Here is a 22,933-nt window from a genome sequence, read left to right as displayed (position 1 = left end):
CAAAGAAGTGCTGGGGGTTGGCGGGGGCAGCAGTGGGGGCTCAGACTTTCATTGAATAAGCACCCTGCTCCCCACCTTTAGCTGTCAGATCAGTTTGAAAAGCATGCATTTTCTGTTACCCCAGGTTTTATATGAAATTCCTTCATGTGGTTTGCCTTTTGACTTGCATTTGACTGTCAGAAATGGGAAAGGCATCATGTTGTTAAATTCCTCAACAAAAGATCACAATACTTCTGTGGCATCTGATTATGACAGCAACATTGTATACAACATTGGTTCTGTGTTGCGCACCTGAGAGCTTGCGCATTCTAATAATCTTAATGTACAGTTGAAGTCAGAAGTCTACATACACCTTAGCCAAATACATTTAAACTCACTTTTTAACAATTCCTGATATTTAATCGTAGAAAACATTCCCTGTCGTAGGTCAATTAGGATCACTACTTTATTTTAAGAATGTGAAATGTCAGAATAAAAGTAGAGAGAATTATTTATTTCAACTTTTATTTCTTTCATCACATTCCCAATGGGTCAGAAGTTTACATACACTTTGTTAGTAATTGGTAGCATTGCCTTTAAATTGTTTAACTTGGGTCAAACGTTTTGGGTAGTCTTCTACAAGTTGCTGGAATTTTGGCCCATTCCTCCAGACAGAACTGGTGTAACTGAGTTTGTAGGCCTCCTTGCTCGCATGTGCTTTTTCAGTTCTGCCCACAAATTTCCTATCGGATTGAGGTCAGGGCTTTGTGATGGCCACTCCAATACCTTGACTTTGTTGTCCTTTTGCCCATTTGCGACCGAGCTTTAACTTCCTGGCTGATGTCTTGAGATGTTGCTTCAATATATCCACATAGTTTTCTTTCCTCATGATGCCATCTATTTTGTGAAGTGCACCAGTCCCTCCTGCAGCAAAGTACCCCCACAACATGATGCTGCCACCCCCATGTTTCACGGTTGGGATGGTGTTCTTCGGCTTGCAAGCCCCACCCTTTTTCCTCCAAACATAACTATGGTCATTATGGACAAAAAGTTTAGTTTTTGTTTCATCAGATCATAGGAAATGTCTCCAAAAACTAAGATCTTTGTCCCCATGTGCACTTGCAAACTGTAGTCTGGCTTTTTTATGGCGGTTTTGGAGCATTGGCTTCTTCCTTGCTGAGCAGCCTTTCAAGTTATGTCGATATAGGACTCGTTTTACTGTGGATATAGATACTTGCCTACCTGTTTCCTCCAGCATCTTCACAAGGTCCTTTTCTGTTGTTCTGTGATTGATTTGCACTTTTCGCATCAAACTACGTTCATCTTTAGGAGACAGAACGCGTCTCCTTCCTGAGCGATATGATGGCTGTGTGGTCCCATGGCGTTTATACTTGCGTACTATTGTTTGTACAGATGAATAGGTCTGGTAGATGTGGTAGGTCTGATCACTGACAATGATGAAACAGCCTACAGAGAGGAGGTGCACACTCTGACACACTGGTGTCAGGAGCACAACCTCTCCCTCAACGTCAGTAAGACAAAGGAGTTTGTGGTGGACTTAAGAAGAAAAGACAGAGAACACAGTCCCATCACCATCAATGGAGCACCAGTGGAGAGAGTCAGCAGCTTCAAGTTCCTGGGTGTCCACATCACTGAGGAACTCACATGGTCCATCCACACTGAAGTCGTTGTGAAGAAGGCTCATCAGCCCCTCTTCTTCCTGAGACGGCTGAGGAAGTTTGGAATGAACCGCCACATCCTCACACGGTTCTACACCTGCACTGTAGAGAGCATCCTGACTGGCTGCATCTCCGCCTGGTACGGTAATAGCACAGCCCACAACCGCAAAGCACTGCAAAGGGTGGTGCGAACTGCCAGACACACCATCGGAGGTGAGCTTCCCTCCCTCCAGGACATATATACCAGGCGGTGTGTGAAAAAAGCTCGGAGGATCATCAGAGACTCCAGCCACCCGAGCCATGGGCTGTTCTCACTGCCGATATTAGCCTTTCACCGATATATCGGTATCGGCATATATGTTTACCAATATGTGCAGATATTAAAACTTTTTTTCAGAACATATAATGCAGAAAACAATGCTTGAATTGGTGTCATAACATATGTCATCGTCCAGCAGAGCGTGCTCAGACTCAATTGTTTACAGAGCTGAGCTGACAGTGGCTCTGCAGACAGGGCGGAGTTAAGCAGTGTGGAGTTACGTGGTGTCTTCTCGGTAAGCTGCTAACTAGTTTGTGAAATACATACTGGAATGTTAATAAACAATGACCCCATCATTTTCCCTTTCAATATAACTAATATAACATTATCCCTATCCCTGACAACCAAGTCACTCATGTTTATCACATCTGTTTGCTGTTAGCCAGCTATAGTTTGTCAGTGTAGTAAGTAATGTAGCAGATTGAAAGGTAAAGCTCAGATTATCTTTTGTAGCTCAGCAGACAAAGGTGTGGTGGTGAATTGTGTCTGTTGAGTATTGATTTCATGCTATGTTGTTACCTAGTTGGTGAGACGCAATGCTGGAAAGTAAATAAAGTCCATCTTTTACTCTCCGTGATAACGAGCTTATAGCTACCTAGCTAACCACTACTTTCACTGCTTGTCAGCTGAGTGGAAGCTAATGTGTAAACATGTATTCACCAAACTGTTTTATTCAGGATTCACAGTTTTGTACCCCCTTCAGCCTGTAAATGTAAATGTAATATTTAAAAGTCTGGTTTTCCACCGTTGAAAGTTTCCCCTGACCTTGAATAGAAGAATACGGTGTAACACCGCTGCCGCTCTTCTCGGCAGGTGTAAATGCTTCTTGTTTTACAACCTGCCCCTAACTGACTGGCAGTATTAAAAAAGTCAGCATTTGACTGATACTAAACAGTAATACTGATGTTTATTTAGCTATTTATTTATTTATTTATTTTTTATGGTCAGCATTTGACTGATACTAAACAGTAAAACTGATGTTTATTTAGCAATTTATTTTATTTTTATTTTTTATTTTTTTTATGGTCAGCATTTGAATGATACTAAACAGTAAAACTGATGTTTATTTAGCTGTTTATTTAATTTTTATTTATTCTTTATTTTAATGGTCAGCACAGTTAACTTAGTGTATGTAAACTTCTGACCCACTGGAATTGTGATATAGTTAATTAAAAGTGAAACAATCTGTCTGTAAACAGTTGTTGGAAAATTACTTGTGTCATGCACAAAGCAGATGTCCTAAACGACTTGCCAAAACTATAGTTTGCTAATATTAAATCTGTGGAGTGGTTAACAGTGAGTTTTAATGACTTCAACTTAAGTGTATGTAAACTTCTGACTTCAATTGTACCTGCAAATATAACTTGTTTGGAAATAGGCATACTAATAGATAAACCACCTATGTTATGTTTAGGTCATTTTTGACCCGTTTTAAAATTAAAAACAGTGAAAATGTTAAACTAATATAAATCTTGTATTTTGTAAAAAGGCCTTTGGATTCTCCACAACAATTAATAAATAATCTTTGGTTGATTATTAGGGTGTTGCTAGGTGGTTACCAGAGCAATACTAAATGGTTGCAACTGCTTACTGGCCCAAAAAGAGATCCCTAGATATGTGTGGGTTCTGTGAACCTTTTCATTAGACGTCTAAGGGATTTATTTTGCACATTTTTGGTCCGCCGAATTTATATTCTGGAATAAAATTTTTTTAGAATATAAACCATGATTCTGTACATCTTTTAAATCTATACAATGTGTAAGTTATCCAGTTGTCATCTTTTTCGCTCAAAATTAAAGGTTTACTGCTTATCTACTGTAAAAGAATAGCACAACTATTGATTATACACTGCCATTCAGAAGTTTTGGGTCACTTGACTGAAATGTTTCCCATGATCTTAAAAATCTTTTGATCTGAAGGCGTATGCTTAAATGTTTGAAATTAGTTTTGTAGACCAAAATATAATCGTGCAGTAATTTATTTCATTACAAAACTAATTTTTATTTAAAACAAAAAAAGTTTTTGAAATGGATGACTTGGATGGAATAATAAAGAAAAGCAGCCAATAAGTGCCCAACATAGATGGGAACTCCTTCAATACTATTTAAAAATCATCCCAGGGTGATACATCAAGAAGTTGGTTGAGAAAATGTCAAGAGTACATGTCTGCAAATTCTAGGCAAAGGGTGACTACTTTGAAGATGCTAAAATTGAACATAGTTTTGATTTAGATTTTTTTTTAGTCACAACTAGGGATGGGCATGAGTGCTCGGATACTCGGACGTGGCAGCAATGATCGATAATGAAAACGATGATCGATGGTGATCATGCATGATGTGACCTCAATTTGAAATTCAGTGACAATTACCTGACAACTAAACACAAACATGTGAAAGAGGGAGCTTATTTTTAATTTTGAGATTGATTACGTTGTGATTTTCAGGGGTACTTTGATTGTCACAGACGTCTCATAGCAACCAAACTGATATACGACACTGCAATGCTATTGTTACGATAATCAAAAGAGAGTGTAATTAACCGTGTTTTGAATGCCTGTCTCTGCAAAACGTTTGCTAAACACGTTTTATTATCATTTAATGTAAGAACTTTGACTCTTTATTGGATATTATTTAATAAAAGTGAACGTTTGTCACTGACTGTAAACCTCCCTGCCCTGGGTGCCGAAATGTTTGTGTGACGTAACACAATGAAATGTGAGTTAAAAGATTTCTGCACGAGTTTCCAAGTTAGAAGTCCGACATGATGTGTCATTCTGTTGCACTTTCCCCACTTGAAAGATGGAAGTTCCGACTCTCCGTTGAATGGAATGCTCCATGAATCAGCATAGTAACAACAATACGGAGCATCGTGGCTTTTCCCACAGGAGCAAACACTTGGGGAGACACACACACACACACACACCAGGCGTGTGGCAGTGGACTCAACACGCTGCTAAATGGAACAGAATGCAGTGTCTTCAAAACTGAACTTCAACTTAACACGCATATTAAAAACGCGATGGTTATGGTGTCTCCTGTTAATCCAACCGCGAATTGAAAATAGACGGTTCAGATAGTCAATAAAAAACTGGTGTGCTCTTACTAAGATTACTACGGTAACCTTAAGGAAGAACAGACAGATGCGCGTTGTGCACATTCTTTCATTGAGTTGGGCAGCGAAACTTCACATAATGACAAAATATTATGCATTATATTTTGATTATGCAATCTTTTGTACATTTTATAACAGCCTAAAATAATGAATAGATGATACACTGGAACAACAATACGCAATGCAGCAGCCAAAGACTTCGGCTGCCATGTTATTATATATAAATGTACATGTCATTTCCCCTCGAGAACTCGACGAGTAATTAGTCAGAGTATGAGTAGACAAAATGACCAAAATGCCCAAAATGCCCATCCCTAGTCGCAACATAAATCCCATTGTTCCATTTCTGTTATTCCATAGTTTTGATGACTTTACTATTATTTTGAAATGTGAAGAAAAAGAAAATAATAAAGAATGAGTAAGTGACCCTAAACTTTTGACCGGTAGTGTAGGTGGTGGCGCTCTTTTCAGATGAAATTCCACTGTAAAACCTTGTGTTCAGTGTGAAAGCTTATGGTAATGTGCATGTTTATGTCCAAATGAGAGGTGTGCTGTATTTCTACTGTACTCTTTTTAGACCCTAACAAAAAGGTTGTTAGGATTTTTTTTCACAAAATAGAAGGGCTAATGTACCTTTTCGCGGCATACAAATTAGGGCCGCAACAAACTATTATTTTGATAATCGACTAATAATCTAACGATTATTAGAATGATTATTCGGCCGATTAATCATTAGCTCTTAATCAACTACTCAGCTTGATCCTTGAATTAAAATGTTGTATTAAACGTGCTTACCAACAATAAAAAGGATCAAATCATATTTTAAAAATACCTCTAAATGACATTCACTGAATTAAATTAAAAAAAAAATTTGTTTAATTCAGTAAAAAATTTTACTGCAAACAGTTCTATTGTTATCAAGTGTTTTGTCTTGTTTTCCATTTAAAATATCTAAAAATCCTTAAAACAAGATACATTTACTTGAGAAGCAACATATAAGATATTAAGAATTGCTTTCAGAGAATGTATCTTAAATATAAGAGTATTATTTAACTTGTTTATACTTCTGTCAGTGGAGAAAATTCAAAATATACTTATATTCAAGATCTATTCTCTGAAAGCAAGTCTACAGTAAACATCTTATATGTTGTTATGTAATACGTTGCTTCTTAGGTAAATGTATGTTGTTTTAAGGAAATTGAGTTATTTTAAAATATTTCATATTATATTCAACATTCTCAGATAACAATTTTTTCTTCTGCAGTATTAGCTGCTAAAGAAAATGTACATTGTTTTAAAGGAGTTTTAGATATTTATATTGGAAAACAAGCCAAAACAAAAACAAATCAAAAATGTATTTTGTTGCAGTGTATAATGGGGTGAAGACTACCTCACTCACCTTTCTGTTCACTTCAATCCATTTTTAACTCCCAAAAAAACAAACTCTCTCTTATTAATAAAGCTGCGTATTGTAGATTTTCTTGACATATATTATGATTCAACACGTCGCGAGCAATCAAGTTTTCATCTAGCTGCATCAAGCACGGGCGTGAGGGATGAGTGTCCCCGCACCAAAGTGTGCATCAGCCGGGATGCAGTTTCAATCTCTCCCCCTTAGATCAGGTCACTTCAATCGACTCATAGAAGCGGCACTGACTGCACAGAGAAATGCCAGTTTTGGAGTTTGTACTTATTTACATGACCTGCTTCATTATTATTTGAACTTTAATAAAGGATCCATTAAAGATATAACGCAGACTCGCCGAGGTGTTTCCTTTAAAGATGCTCTGACATGCAACTTTAGCTTAAGTGGAATGGCAGCTCTGGCTCCGCTGTATTTCACAACAAGTGTGCTTCTGTATTTACTTATTTTGTATTTTTGTATAATTTCCTAATACTTTGCAATCTACGTCACCTGAAGCTATTTGGAAAGTCTGGACTGTGAGCTGTTTTCTTCCTCTCCTCAATCAGGCACAAACGGTTGGTGCTCCTCTTGTGCGCCCTCATTAGAGTTTAATGTAATCTCATGTTAAGTAAAATGAGATCAAATGACTGTTCAACAATGAAAATTGTTGTCGACAATTTTTTATTGTCGACTTTATCGCTAACATCAACTAATCGTTTCAGCCTTACAAATAGATTAAAAAGTTACACAGTTGACCCAAAATTGACCCAGATGGTGAGCTAAAGAGAAAAAGATTAGAAAGATAAACAAATATTAGTCAGCCAAGCATGATGAGCAAACTACATGTCTCGCCATATGTGACTGCGACAGGCCTTACTTTTGAACCAGAGAGATGGTGGCCAAATTTGCTTATACTCCAGCAGGCATGTTTTTAGTGGCTGTGGAGAACTAAGTTAAATACCTATGTACAGCAGCCTTCCACAGCAAGCCCGCCCTTAACCCCTCTTGCTCATGATCTTTCTCGGAAAGGAGCAAGAAGTAAGAGTTGTTTGTTTGCACCCATTGACGACTGACTGGCTGGGCTCCAAGCCCTGTGCCTGACCTAGAGTTGAACCCTATTGTTCCAATCCCACAATTGGGTGCAGGGCATTGTGCTCCATTGCCTCAAGAGCAGTGGATGAGGCTGGAGAGAGAGAGAGGTTAGAAGTCTTGCTGGGTCTATAACTGTCCTGTCATGCAAAGGGCCAGATCCCATGACTTAAGGTTATGATTATGAACCGTGGCTTGCAGTCAAAAAGAGAGGCAAGTCCATGTGGAAGTTCTGGCTTTTCTTAGGTGAAAAAAAAAAAAAAACAGGCTGCCATTTTTTAATATGTCATAATGAAGTAACCAGTGGTTTCAAAATTGATTTAGTTGTAATTTCTGACAACAGTTTAATTTAATTTAATGCTAAAATCTACCTTTTAATCTGGTTGCTATTTTTCATTGTTTGACCATCAGAAAGATTTATGGCAAGTTCTTGAAGTGGCATAGTGTTAATTTTAAATTTTATAGATGTGCTATGAAGTGCAAAAATTGTTGCAATAAAAAAACACACACACACACAGAAATGGATCGAAACCCAATCAGAGACTCCAGGTTTGTCCATCCTTGGTTATCCTCTCTTCGCAAAACACCTCGCATTCAGAGTTCAGCTCTTGATGAACAGCGGCAGCTGCATTCGCCGGGCTTCAGTTTAAACAGAACAGAGAAACACAGTACACTGCCATCTTTGTGAATCAACTGGAAACCATCAGCTCTAATCAAATGCTTGCTGGCCCAGATTCAAGCCAGATGTAGGAATTCCACTTGGCCCACCAGTGGCAGCCAAGTAGAAGAGGGGTTGTTTGCAGGAGAAGTGAGACCCAAGCTTTGTATTGGCACTGCAGCCTGTTGGCTGGCCTGGACCACCAGAACTCCTTGGAGCTATCTTGACCCAGTCCACTGAATCCTGAGCCTGTTGAATTGCACACCTAAAACCAATACGGTGTGCTTCAATGTGAAACAGAGTTCACCACATGATATGTTGGCAGGATATCACTTTAACAGGCATAGCAGGAGTCTGAGTATGTTGGTTTTTTGGATTGTAGCACAACAGGTGTTATTTCAAGAGACACTGTTCTACTCTTTAACAGGAAATAGAGGGGAAAGAGGAAAAAGGTCCAGTCTTTCCAGTAAAAAGTTGCTTCATATCTACTTGGAATCCCCAGCGTTAACGCTCTTAAGGCTGTTGGTTTTGTAAGTAATGATCCTTGTGTGTTTTGTGTGTCTGTTTCAGGCTGAGCGTACAGCGGATTAGAAAGCCACGTTGCTGTAAGGGCCCTCAGGGGCTGCTGCCCAGGTTCTCCTCTCTACAAGCAGACGGACAAGAACAGCTCTTTCACTTAACGGACAGTATCCACTCTGAGTAGTGAGTATCCAGCCTGACGGTAAAGTCAAGGGAAAATTTACGTTATTCTGATGCAAATATTTAAATTCTTGAATATTGAATGTAGGACATTGGTTGTTTGATTGATTGAATCAATTGATCGTTGTAAATAGTTTTAGATCGTTTCTATTTTGGTTTGAAGCCCCAGGACTTGTTTCTTTGTTGAAAGTGAGACAGAAAAGACATCTATCACCTAAGAGGCTAATCCATCCAGATCAGCAGATGCCCTGCTGTCCCACCTGACCTCTCTCCTCAGAGGTGCCATACAGGCCATTACTCTCCTCTGCTGCAGCTAGCACGCAGCCGCCTGCAGTCTTTCACACAGCTCTATTGCGTGTCTTTGTGTCTTCTGTTTGATTTGGTGTGCTAATCTTCTCATCTGTCTTCTTTGAACATAATCTTGACACTAAGTACCATGCTTGACTTAATCCTTCTTCATTATTTGAAAGGAGTATTCAGTTCATAATTTTACAAATTTGCATTGGAATCCATGGGTGAATTTCCTCAGAATAGAATCTCTGGTGTGCTGTAATGCTATTTAATTTGACTTAACCCAGATTTTGCCAGGACAAAGCACCATTTCTGCTCTTTGTAAAGGGACACCCATGCAAAGTCTTAGCTTCAAGCAGCTCATAGTTTACAATGCCTTTTTCCCCCCCATATAGTTTCATTGCAGTGGAGCCTATAGACACGTATTGTGTGCTGATCTCCTCCAAAGTGGTGTATTTCCTCAAGCCTGGGGAATATGTGGATCGTGAAGCAATATTTTTAGAAGTGAAATATGATGATCTCTATCATTGTCTGGTGTCAAAAGACCATGGGAAAGTGTATGTACAGCTTACCAAGAAAGCTGAAAGCACTGGTAGCGGAGTGGCAATTCCAGGTCCATCACACCAGAAACCTATGGTAAGAGACTTGACCCTCGGTGTCCACTTACACAATTCAAGATATTCTTTATAACCACATTAGAAGGTTTGGAAACCAAGAACCAGTTCTTGTTCAGTACAGGTTTCATAAAAAAAAATAAAAAAATACTGTAACCTAATGATTGCGCTTTTGTTAATGGTTCTTGAATGTACAATTTTCCACAGATGTGGACGGAACACTTTTCTAAAATACTCTGATAGTGTTTCCTGCTACCTTTCAGCAGCAAAAAACATAGCACGACCAGTGAAGCCCAATTCCCGAACAAATGATTGTTATGAGCCGCTTCTTTTGAATCTACAGCACAAAACATATGGTGCAACCAGTGTAGCCCAACTCCTGAACGAATGACTGTTATGAGCTGGTTCTTTTGAATCTAGCCAGACTCCCAAACATTAGTGACATTTTTGAGCCGGTCTTTTGAATCTATAGCATGAAATATATAGCACGAACAGTGTAGCCCCACTCCCAAAAAATTACTTTTATGAGCCAGTTCTTTTGAATCTACAGCAAAAAGCATATTACGCGACCAGTGTTGCCCAGCTCCTGAACGAACCGACTTTTTTAAGCTGGTTCTTCTAAATCTAGTCCGACTCACAAAAATTACTCTTTCTTTTGAATCTGCAGCAGAAAACATACGGTGAGACAAGTGTAGACCGACTCCTGAAAGAATTACTTTTATGAGCCAGTCTTTTGAATCTACAGCACAAAATATATAGTGCAAACAGTGTAGCCCCACTCCCAAAAAATTACTCTTATGTGTCAGTTCTTTTAAATCGACAGCACAAAACATATAGCGCGACCAGTCTAGTCCGACTCCCAAACAAATGACTCACAGAAGCCAGTCTTTTGAATCTACAGTGCAAAACAAACAGTGTGACCAGTGTAACGAAAGTCTTTCTAGCAAGTCAGTCCACTGTCGGCCATTTTGGAACGCTCTCAGGAGGCTATTTCCGGTCACGCCAGTGCAGCTCCTATCTACTTGAATGGAGAAAGACCAAAATCTCAAAAACGGTTGGTCAAGAATACCATCACAGAACATATTTCAAATCAGCAATAAACTGACAATACTGGTATCATAAATTGTGATTCTTTACTTCATATTATGCTAAAAAACTATTTTCCCAGCTTGTGTAGCTAATGTGCATACACGTTCTAGAGTTGATTGACAGGTGATGTCTGAAAGGTGATTGGCTCTTTTAACTGTAAGGCGGGACTTCTTTTCTACATCCATTTGACGGTTGGGCACTAGAGCTCCTTGGTTGAGCGTTCCAATTTCTCCCATTCATTTGAATAGAAGTGGCCCATCTCTGCTAAATAATTTCTGGCAGAACTCCACTCCCAAACGAATGGGCCAGTTCTTTTAAATCTACAGTGCGATACCAACAATATGACCAGCGTAGCCCGATTCTCGAATGAATCTCTCTTATGAACCGGTGCTTTTGAATGTACAGCGCAAAACATACAGCTTGACCAGTGTAGTCCAATTGCTAAACAAATTACTCTTATGAGCCAATTCGTTTGAATCTACAACGCGGAACATACATACTGCCCAGTGTATCTGTAAGTGAAGAACTTACTGAACCGCAAGTCAGTAACCGTTATTGTGTTGTGTACTTCACAGTTCACACATTAATTCACCCAAAAATGAAAATTCTCTCATCATTTACTCACCATTATGCCATCCCAGATGTGTATGACTTTTTTCTTCTCTTAAATTAATATTTTTAGAAGAATTTTTCCGCTCTTTTGGTCCATATAATGCAAGTGAATGGGTGCCAACATTTTGAAGCTCCAAAACTCACATAAGTCAGCATTAAAGTAATCCATAAGACTCCAGTGGTTACATCAATGTCTTCAGAAGCGATATGATATGTCTGGGTGAGAAACAGATCAATATTTTTTTTTTTTTTACTGTAAATTCTCCTCCCTGCTCAGTAAATCTCCACTTTAACATTCACATTTTTCTTCTTGTGTTTTTGGTGATTCACATTCTTCATGCATATTGCCCCCTACTGGACAAGGAGAGGAATTTCTAGCATAAAAGGTCTTGAATATTTATCAGTTTCTCACCCACACCTATCATATCACTTCTGAAAATATGGATTAAAACACTGGAGTCATATGGAGTACTTTATGATGCCTTTATGTGCTTTTTAGAGCATCAAAATTTTGGCACCCATTCACTTATATTCTTCTAAATATAATTTGTATTCTGCAGAAGAAAGAAAGTCATACACATCTGGGATGGCATGAGGGTGCGTAAATGAGAATTTTCATTTTTGGGTGAACTATCCCTTTAAGGCTTGTGACAAAGTAATTACTGGATGGTTTTTGATGGTGACAATGTATAATTAAAGATACATATTATGAGTTTTTATAATTAATGAATTAATAAAATATCTGTAAATGAAAAAGTCTGTGTAAACATACCTTTTGCAAGAATCTATTCTGTTAAAATATGAAATCATCTCATCATTTAGTAACAGGCTGCTGAGGGCAGAGTAAGAATTTAATTTCTTATTTCCAAATATTTCTTTCTCAAAAGTAGTAAAATAATTTTTAATGGAACTGTTCAGGAACCGGAATCATTAAGAGGTATAGGACCCATAATCTTTCAAATTCCTTATGATTCCCATCCCTACTCATGGGATAATTATTTTATTAGCATTTAAAGGTTGATTTAGCAAATTCCATCAGATGAACATCCAGCAGTTGAAATAAATGACAGAGCAGCTTATATCTGTTTGTTGCTTCTCCATAGGTCCATGTGAATAGTGAGAGCCTTGCCATCAAGATTTCACAAGAAATCAACTACGCCAAGAGCCTTTACTATGAACAACAGCTGATGCTGCCTCCCAGCGAAAATGAGGATATCTTATTATTAGACTCTTAAACAAACTAACCCACTTGGTGGTCAGCATTTCTTGGTCATTTTTCAACAGCTATTTCCTTTTTTCTATTTCTGTGGAAGGACAGTAATAAATCAGCAGAGTGTGATCACCCACTTTGGCCAGTCCATGGGACATGCTCACAGTATGTGGTTTGTTCAGTAATGCAAACTAGACTAGAGGGGCTGCTATAAACCTTGGATAGCACAGATTCAACTTGAATATGCAAATATTTTATCAAGTTCCTGGCAAGCCTTAGATTAATAATGTTTTTGTTTTACAATTGTTAATAAAATTACTGGTGTTTGTCGCTTGATGTACACAGTCTGACACTGTATATGTTTGTGTATAGATCCTCAATGTACATATACAGGCACATACTAATAGGACATTATCTGCCATGTATATAAAATGTAATTATATAGGATGAAATGAATCTTAGATTGCTGTACAAAACTGCCTTTAAAGGAAAGTTCATTTCTGAATATGAGAGTTTGGTGTGATTGGCGATTATGAATGAATTGCACTGATACAAATGTAGGGAACTGCAGCTGCTCTCACCATTCACCGAGGAATCAACAGTAACACACAAATACATACACGCACATCTATACAAAATACATAGAAAGAGAATTGTAAATACTGCATCACTTCACCTCTTCAAATGCAGTGCACCCTCTAACACTTGTCAGGCTTTTTTCCCCCCTCTTTGTTTACTGGTATCTTATTTTCTTGCCTTTTCTGTAGTCCATTCAAGGAAAGTAATGAAATTAAGAATTAAAAAAAACGTATGTGTTGCTTAATATCTCTTGTTTGTAACAAACATATTATTTAACATTTAACATATATTGCAACAAATAAAAATTTTGCAAAAAGTTTTGCAGTGTAAATGCTCTGCCTTTTATGGATGCCCTTTTTTGAGCTACACATTTCATGTTTTTTCTAAGTTTTCTGTAATTTAAATGTGGATATGTTAATACTCAATCATACAAACCTAATTAAGAGACAACTGCACAAACTTTCTGGTTATGACTGTAGCCCTGCTTCCCTGAAGGGAGGGAACAAGGCATTGCATCAGTAGCTGACGCTATGGGAAAACTCCTACCAAGAGTGATGATCTCACTTTAGGCCCTTTAGAATCACGCCAGTCTATTGGCAGATGGAGCTTGACACTTCGCCCCTGATGCGCACGTCATCGCAGGCATGTAAATGGAGCGCAGCACTATTTCATCCAGATTTTTAGATTGAAGGAAAAAAATCTCTTGTTGCCTAAAGGGATAGTTCACCCAAAAAATGAAAATTCTCTCATCATTTACTCACCTTCATGCCATCCCAGATGTGTATGACTTTCTTTCTTCCGCTGAACACATTTGAAGAAAAATATCTCAGCTCAGTAGGTCCTTAAAATTCAAGTGGCGATCAGGCCTTTGAAGCTCCAAAAAACACAGACATAAATGCCTTCCGTACGACTCCAGTGGTTAAATTAATGTCTTCTAAAGCTAAATGATCACTTTTGGTGCGAAAAATATCAAATGATGAGAGAATTTTCGTTTTTGGGTGAACTATCCCTTTAACAGTGAGAAATCAGTAGTGCAGCGAGTGTGCGCTGAGTCTCGTTCCCTCCTTTCAGGGAAGTCTTATGAGATGTTTTTTTTAATTTTTTATTTACAATGCAAAACAAACAGTGCAACCAGTGTAGCCCGACTCCTAAAAGAATGACTCTTATGGGCCAGTTCTTTTTAATATACAGCGCGAAACACACAGCACGACAAGTGTAGCCCAGTTCCTTTATGAATGATTCATATGAGCCGGATTTTCAGAATCTGCAATGCAAAACATACAGCACTAACAGCTGTATTTTACCTGATTACCGTATGAATGATTCTTATGAGCCGGTTCTGTTGAATCTGCGCCCAGTGTAGTTCAATCCCTGAACCAGGGTTACAGTCTGGTTCAATAACCAGAATGTTCCCTTTCAAGTTGGTCACTTCGGTGCTGCATCAGTAGCTGACACTATGGGAAAATGTGTGTTTCAATGGAAAGGAGGAGGCAAGAACCGGCTTGATAACATAAATAATAATTTAATGATAAACTTAACCAAAAAGACAAATACACACACAGGTGTCGGGCAGCTGCCCCTAACTCTCTCTCACTGTCGCTCTGCCATCTCCGGTCAGCCTTATCCCTCTCGGGCTTAATCAGCCTTATTAGGGGCCGGGTGTGCAGAATCACGACCCGGCCCCGCCCTCCACCCTGCCACAGTGTACCATCGCACCATAGGCTTGAGAAAAGCTTTTGACCAGCCAGGTCAGAATTCTTAGCAAGAATCATGGAACGACAGGGCCTGAAGATGCCCAACACATTTGACTAAAGCCAAGGCAAGTAACAGCATGGTCTTCAGAGAGAGTATATGCAAGGTTACTTCATCAAGTGGCTCGAATGGGGAAACAGTAAGCTCGAGCATTCGCAGTGAGGGCTGCATATTAAATTGAAATGTGACAAGCATTTGGTATGTAGCCAACATTGTTGACATTAACACACTGTTAACTAGAGGTGGTTTTACAACCAATTTCAGGTGATAGCCCCATTATATCGTAGATGATGCTGGGGATCGCAGCTCTGAATTGAAAATTATTTGTGAGTTTTTTGCATTCATTTTCACACAGCGCTGTGCAATCAGCCCACTGCCTGGATGCACAGAGAAGCATTTTATCGGTCGGGGTGTAGATGATTTGCCATCGATGCCTCAACCGCAGGGGGGCTGGACATCCCTAAATCCTCCATTTCGTGCATTCAGCCTAGAGAAACTTTAAACAAGCACTCTATAACTATGAGAAAATTCCTTGTCACAAAAACGCATGCGACGCGATGCGACGCATGCTGGAACAGCTGGAATTAATTGTTTGATTGGGGCAGCACGACAGGGCAGCCGTTTACCGTCAATGGAGAGCTTGGCATACGGGGCCCATCGGCACATTTCAGTAAGGTCCAGCTCTGCCTGGACAGGAGAGGGGGACTCGTCTATTGCACCAAGAAGGAGGATGAGCGGGGAGAGTAGCGTAATCCTCATCTTCCTTGCATCGTTCTCCAAAAGGTGATCATTGTCGTCATCCTCATCCTACCCTTTTATGTATCCTGCCAAAGCACCAGAGTCAAAAAGCGGATCCAGATCACCCAAGCTACACTGTTCCTGCGGCTGGGGAGGGGGGCCTTTCTCCACTGGTGACGGATTATAACAAGGATCTCCATTATTCGGCGCCAGGACCGACAGCCTCCTTTCAAAAACTCGTTGTACGAACCGGGAACAGTGCGGAAAACACTTGGGATTAGTGTGTGCAGCCTGCGCATGTCTGACCCCCAGACAGGCGATACATAGCAGGTGTGAATCCTTGGGTGAGATCATAATTCAGCAAGCGCACAGACTGGAGGGATCCTTACCCTTCGCTCTGCCACTCAGTGAGCTTGCAGTTGCCATAACCAAAACCCAAGCTCAGGAACACAGAGCAAGTTCACCACAACGTGCCACTCGATTCTGTGTTAATCCCCGGATCTCTACTTAATGTGACAAGTCCAGCCAATCTGCCACACCACCTCAACGAGCAGGAGAGGGTAAGAGTAACTTAAAACTCCACAAAAAAAAAACATAACCCCACCTTGTCGCACTGATTTACACCACCCAGTGAAACGACAGACAAAAAAGAAAACAACAGAAAAGTATATTCACTTTGACAGTGAATAAAATGGCAAAAATAACAGCTGCGCTCAGCGACGTATCTGACCGGATCATCTAGTGTACTGTTTGTCTTTCTGATGATGGCTTTCAATAATCTTCATGGGAAAGAGAACAAGAATGAAAAAGGGACATATAGCAGTGTCTTATATGAAGGCGGTGGGGTTCCCTTTTCACTGCTCTTATTGGAGGTAGTGTCATTGGTGCTTCCAGGATCGAGCACGGCTGATGTAATTTCCATAGTGAGATTCTGAACTACTTAAACATTGGTGAATTAAATCTGACGTTGTACCAGCCATTATCTAATCACAGACATTTCTAGTCGCTTAGCATCACATTTGGTTGCATATGCAAGTGGTTTACTTTGCAGAGAGTTGCTGCATAGTGTAAAAGATCAATCTTGGGATTTAAAAACTGATATCAAGATCATTCAAAAGTGCCCCCGATTATAAGCGTAGCAGTGGGGGAGCGTCAAGCGCCATCTGCCAATAGATTGTTGTGATTCTAAAGGGCTTCCTGGGAGGAGTTTCCAGTAGTGTCAGCTCCTGATGCAGCAACAAAGTGACCAACTTGAAAGGGAATTGAGTTTTCTGCTTACATTGCCACTTTAGTCTCCTTGGTTCCAGAAGCTAATTAATATGAGATGAAACTTCTTATAAAGTTGTTTTCAAAGAGTAACAAAATAAAGCTTTGTCTAAAAGCTCTTGCTCTGGCTTTTAGTTTCTGTGTTTTTAATACGATTGGGATTTACTGTATTTTATCAGTTTAGAAATTCTAGTCATTTAAACTCGTAAACTGCTTTGGGCTTCTAATCTTTAATGATGTTTGCTCATCTCTTTGGGATGTCTGTTCATTTTCAAGTGTTCGTTTTTAGGAGTAATTAATGGTTATTTGGCACCAATAATGAAACATGCGTGAAGGATTGTCATCACGAGGGTTAAGGAATGATAATTTGGTACTCATCCGAGCATTTGAGATTGAAACAAAACTCAACTATTTAAGAGAACTTTGATCAGCAAGACACAAATGTGAGACAATAAGTAGCCTTTGTTAAAAGAGGTATATTTATAATGAGATACATTTTCTGTCATAAACAAATAGCTTGTTCTGATTATATTACATTATTATACATTACATTATATTATATTATGTACAACCCCAGTTCTGAAAAAGTTGGGGGACAGTATGAAAAATGCTAATAAAAACAAAAAGGAGTGATTTGTAAATTATATTCACCCTTTGCTATATTGAAAGCACTACAACTAAACATTATATGATGTTTTTCCTTGTGAATTTCATTGTTGTTTGAAAATGTACAGTAATTTAAAATCAGATGATTGCAACACACTCCACAGAAGTTGGGACAGTCGAGTGTTTAACATCACCATTTCTTCTAATAACACTTATTAAGCATTTAGGCACTAAAGACACAAGTTTGTTAAGTTTACAAAGTGGAATTTTCCCCCAATCATCCATTATATAGGTCTTTAGCTGCACAATTGTACGGAGTCTTCGTTGCCGGATGGTGTGCTTCATAATGCGCCACACATTCTCAGTTGGAGACAGGTCAGGACTGCAGGCAGGCCAATCTAGCACCCACACTCTCTGCTTATACAGCCATGCACTTTAAATCTGGGCAGTATGTGGTTTGAAGTTGTCTTGCTGGAAAATGCAGGGACATCCCTGGAAAAGGCGGTGCTGGATGGCAGTATATGTTGCTTTAAAATTTGTACATATCTGTCTGCATTCATGATGTTTTCACAGATGTGCGAGTTACTCATGCCATGGGCACTGACACACCCCTGGCCCATACAGACACTTGCTTTTGGACCTGACGTTGATAACAGCTTGGATGGTCCTTTTCCTCTTTGGCCCAGATAAAGTCCGGGTGTACACATTGCAAGTTCTGACACTCGGGAGCTCGTGAGCCCCTGCACACGTTATGTCAGTTTATCTGAAAATCGTACAGGTGCAATTGTACACGACACGACTTGAATTTTCGCGCTATTTATCATTATAAGACATAAAGCCAGAGTAAGAAAGTGCTTTAATTCCTCATAGCTTGCGATTTAGAAATAAACAAGAATACTGGCATGGGGGCTGCATTAGCTGAAAAGTCATCTGCCGATTAAAAAAAAAAAAGGGATACATTTTTTTTTTTTTTAAACGGATACTTATTACAAATGCTGTCCAACATTTGACAGATTGAGATTTCGAAGGGAGGCTGTGTGATTTTATGACTGTATACATCAATCATAAAGTCAGTGTTTTGCTGCTGCCAGTTACTGCATGATAATAAAGTGCACAAAATTTACAAGATTCAAAAGAAAGTGCACAAAAATTGCGCACCGTTTCTGTCGGTTATACTTGGATTTAATTTGAGTGCAAACAGGACCATAGCTAGTGGGGTGAAAGGTGGTAACGATTCTAGGGGGGCTCCTCAACAAATTCTAAACTTTATTTTTTTTAATAGGAAAGGGGCCCTGACCAATATACAGTCAGGGGTCCCAGAATACCTTGCTACGGCCCTGAGCGCAAACATGATGTTTATTGCAGAGTTACAGTTGAAGTCAGAAGTTTACATACACCTTAGTAAAATAGATTTAAAATCAGTTTTTCACAATTCCTGACATTTAATTGTGGAAAACATTCTGTCTTAGGTCAGTTAGGATCACTACTTTATTTTAAGAATGTGAAAAGTCAGAATAATGGTAGAGAGAATTATTTCTTTCAGCTTTTATTTCTTTCATCACATTCCCAGTGGGTCAGAAGTTTACACACACTTGTTAGTATTTGGTAGCATTGCTTTTAAATTGTTTAACTTGGGTCAAACATTTTGGGTAGACCTCCACAAGCTTCTCACAATAAGTTGCTGGAATTTTGGCACCATTCCTCTAGACAGAACTGGTGTAATGGAGTCAGGTTTGAAGGTCTCCTTCTTTGCACATGCTTTTTCAGTTCTGCCCATATATTTTATATCGAATTGAGGTCAGGGCTTTGTGATGGCCGCTCCAATACCTTGACTTTGTTGTCCTTATGCCATTTTGCCACAACTTTGGTGGTATGCTTGGGGTCATTGTCCATTTGGAAGACCCATTTGTGACCGAGCTTTAACTTCCTGGCTGATGTCTTGAAATGTTGTTTCAATATATCCACATAATTTTCCTTCCTCATGATGCCATCTATTTTGTGAAGTACACCAGTCCCTCCTGCAGCAAAGCACCCCCACAACATAATGCTGCCACCCCATGCTTCACAGTGGGGATGATGTTCTTCGGCTTGCAAGCCTCACTCTTTTTCCTCCAAACATAACGATGGTCATTATGGCCAAACAGTTACAATTTTGTTTCATTAGACCAGAGGACATTTCTCTAAAAAGTAAGATCTTTGTCCCCATGTGCACTTGCAAACTGTAGTCTGGCTTTTTTATGGCAGTTTTGGAGCAGTGGCTTCTTCCTTGTTGAGCAGCCTTTCAGGTTATGTCAATATAGGACTTGTTTCACTGTGGATATAGATACTTGTCTTCCTGTTTCCTCCAGCATCTTCACAAGGTCCTTTGCTGTTGTTCTGGGATTGATATGCACTTTTCACACCAAACTACATTAATCTCTAGGAGACAGAATGCATCTCTTTCCTGAGCTGTATGATGGCTGCGTGGTCCCATGGTGTTCATATTTGCGTACTATTGTTTGTACAGATGAATGTTATACCTTGAGGTGTTTGGAAATTGCTCCACTGTTCTACTTTCCATCTAAGATGAGACCGAGCGCTTCTGGACAGTGTTGATGTAGGGCTTCTGCTTTGCATAATAAAGTCTTAACTTGCATCTGTGGATGCAGCGGTGAGTGGTGTTGACTAACAAAGGTTTACTAAAGTAATCCCAAGCCCATGTTCATGATATCCATTACAGATGAATGTCGTTTTTTAAGACAGTGACGTCTGAGGGATCAGAGATCATGCGCATTCATAAATGGTTTTCGTCTTTCCCTTTACGCACCGAGATTTGACCAGATTCTTGAATCTTTTAACTATATTGTGCACTGAATGCCCAAAATCCTTCCAATTTGGCTTTGGGGAACATTGTTCTCAAAGTGCTGGATTATTTGCTGAAGCATCTATTGGCAAATTGACAAGTCTCGAATGATCCTTGCTCTTAAAAGACTAGGCTGTTTTTGGATGCTCCTTGTATACGATTACACAATTGCCTCACCTGTTTAACATCTCCTGTTTCACATTGCCTTGTTATTTCAACTTGTCAAATTGTTATTAGTCTATAATTTCCCGTCTCAAATATTTTGGCGCATGTTGCAATCATCTGATTTGAAATTACTGTACATTAAAAAAAACAAACAAAAAAAAAAACATTTCATTCACAACGTAAAACATCATATAATGTTTAGTTGTAGTGCTTTCGATATAGCAAAGGGGTTAATATAATTTACAAATCACTCCTTTTTGTTTTTATTATCATTTTTCATACTGTCCCAACTTTTTCGGAATTGGGGTTGTAAGGAAAGATGTACAAGAGACTTTGCTATATTGTGAAAATAATCAGCATCCAGGACTAGAACTACTGTATTCATTGTAGGCCTATAATAAAATATATTGTACTGCAAAAAGACCCTTTTTATATTCTTGCATAGTTAAGGAAGAGGTAGTGGTAACTGACTTTTTTTCACTTTAAAAAGGGCTACATTTTAAAACACTTTGTGTACATTCTTCTTCTTGACTGACAGTGTAAGTGTCAAATTAAGGGTTTCTCCCTTAAGACCGTCACACACATTAGTTAATGATGGATGTGCACAGTGCATATAGCCCACAACCCTGTTTAGACAAGTGTAAGGCCAGGGGATCACATAAAATGTCTGTTTACAGTGCTTTCTATCAGCATATTTGAGCCTTGTATTCTAAAGGAATAATAACAGATGTCAATGTCAATCGTTACAGGTCAAGAACTGTTCAACCAACAATCACCACACATGTTTTTAAAAGACATTCCCTTGAGACCTCACAAAAAGTGATTCAGAGGAAAAATGAATACAAGGAAGATATCAACTGATCAACATTTTGCATTTACACAAACAAAAGCATTGTAACTCTGCTGGAACATGTTGATCTTGTTGTAAATCTGCGCTTTGATTAATCAACATTGTAATTAGTTACAAATGAGCTGCTGTCATAAGAAACACTTGGTCCCTAAGTTCAAGGAAACATTACACTTTAACAAAGAACAGTCTGACAAGTCTGGTCCGCATATGATCCCAGTAACACATAGATCTGTGAAAACTAATGACATACATTCAACAATATTTAAGTTATCTGTTGTAGCAGGGATGAGTTACCAAGGGCCCCTATCAATGCACTTAACACCCAATGCAGTCCTACTTCTTTTACACCTGTGCTGGGTCACACAAAGCTGTTCTTTTCCCTGGGCAAAGGGTTCATCACAGGGTGAGCTGTCTGTCCAACAGCCTACTCAGATTTATCTACTATTTGGCTAACCTTGCTCTGAACTCACCCCCTGAGATTTGAGCTGACTTCTCCAACACACATGCACTCTATGACACAGTTTCATGTCTTGATCCCACTCTCAACAGTGTCCATCATTACTGTTAGACATGCCAAGACTCATTGTTCAGTTTTTGTCATTTGTGGTCAAAAATGTTTCTTTTTTTTTTTTTTTTTTTTCAGGATTATTCCTCCAACCCCCTTTTCTATGTTAATTTATTTCAAATAGTTTATCAGAAAGCAGGTTTTTTTCTGCTTTGTGCCTGTTTTATGTCAGTTTAAGTCCCAAGTATACTTCGATAAACTCTATTGTCTTCTTGCACTGCAGCAGGGATGCACTGCATGGAAAGAATTTTAATGTGAGATGTAGAAAGAAAAACAGCTGACTGTAATCTAACTGTAAATTAAATTTGATGAGGTTACACAGTCTTAGATCTTGCATCCAAATTGGCAGATGGAGGCATATGAGAGAATTTGTTTACAGGCATTGCATTATCTACCCATCTGTTTGGTGAGATACAGCTGTACTGACAGTGAATGTCAGTATTTCGGCTAGGTGTGATTGACAAAGCTGAATAAAATGACACTAGTTCTAGTGTACCGAAACCACAATTTGCCTATTAGCCTTCCAGTAGCTGTCCCCTCTCTGGTGTGCTTTCCTGGTAAGCTTGGTTAGTGTTATGGCAACCCTTCCTAGTGTACAATGAGCTCACGACTGGCTGGCCTGCAGCGGTGGAATGCTGACCATGAAATGCCTGTGAGTTTTGGCACAGACAGAACAAGCACACTGCCAGGGATTGACTGTTTTCTAACCCACATGAACACCCACAAAACAACACTCACTGTTTGTTTGTTGTTGTTGTTTTAGATCAAACACTGTTTATTTAAATTTGTCATTAATATGAAGATAGACATGCTGG

General features: G+C 39.1%; 1 protein-coding gene across 4 annotated transcripts in view; it reads left to right on the top strand.

Annotated features, from left to right (window-relative positions):
* The window catches only part of LOC127419467 (intermembrane lipid transfer protein VPS13D-like), a 71,041-nt gene extending 53,830 nt beyond the window's left edge, over positions 1-17,211 (top strand). For 3 of the 4 annotated variants that reach the window (XM_051660872.1, XM_051660870.1, XM_051660871.1), the window contains 3 exons: positions 8,811-8,942; positions 9,626-9,866; positions 12,649-17,211. In XM_051660872.1, coding sequence (XP_051516832.1) covers positions 8,811-8,942; positions 9,626-9,866; positions 12,649-12,780 — 505 coding nt within the window. In that variant the 3' untranslated portion in view covers positions 12,781-17,211. Of the gene's footprint in view, positions 1-8,810; positions 8,943-9,102; positions 9,867-12,648 lie in introns of those variants that run through there. The other variant, XM_051660873.1, reaches the window with a different exon arrangement.
* Positions 17,212-22,933: the final 5,722 nt, after the last annotated feature.

This window comes from Myxocyprinus asiaticus, chromosome 28, assembly GCF_019703515.2.
Source record: "Myxocyprinus asiaticus isolate MX2 ecotype Aquarium Trade chromosome 28, UBuf_Myxa_2, whole genome shotgun sequence".
NCBI lineage: Eukaryota > Metazoa > Chordata > Actinopteri > Cypriniformes > Catostomidae > Myxocyprinus > Myxocyprinus asiaticus.
The sequence above is the reverse complement of the archived record's forward strand: the minus strand, read 5'-3'. Positions and strand labels throughout refer to the sequence as shown.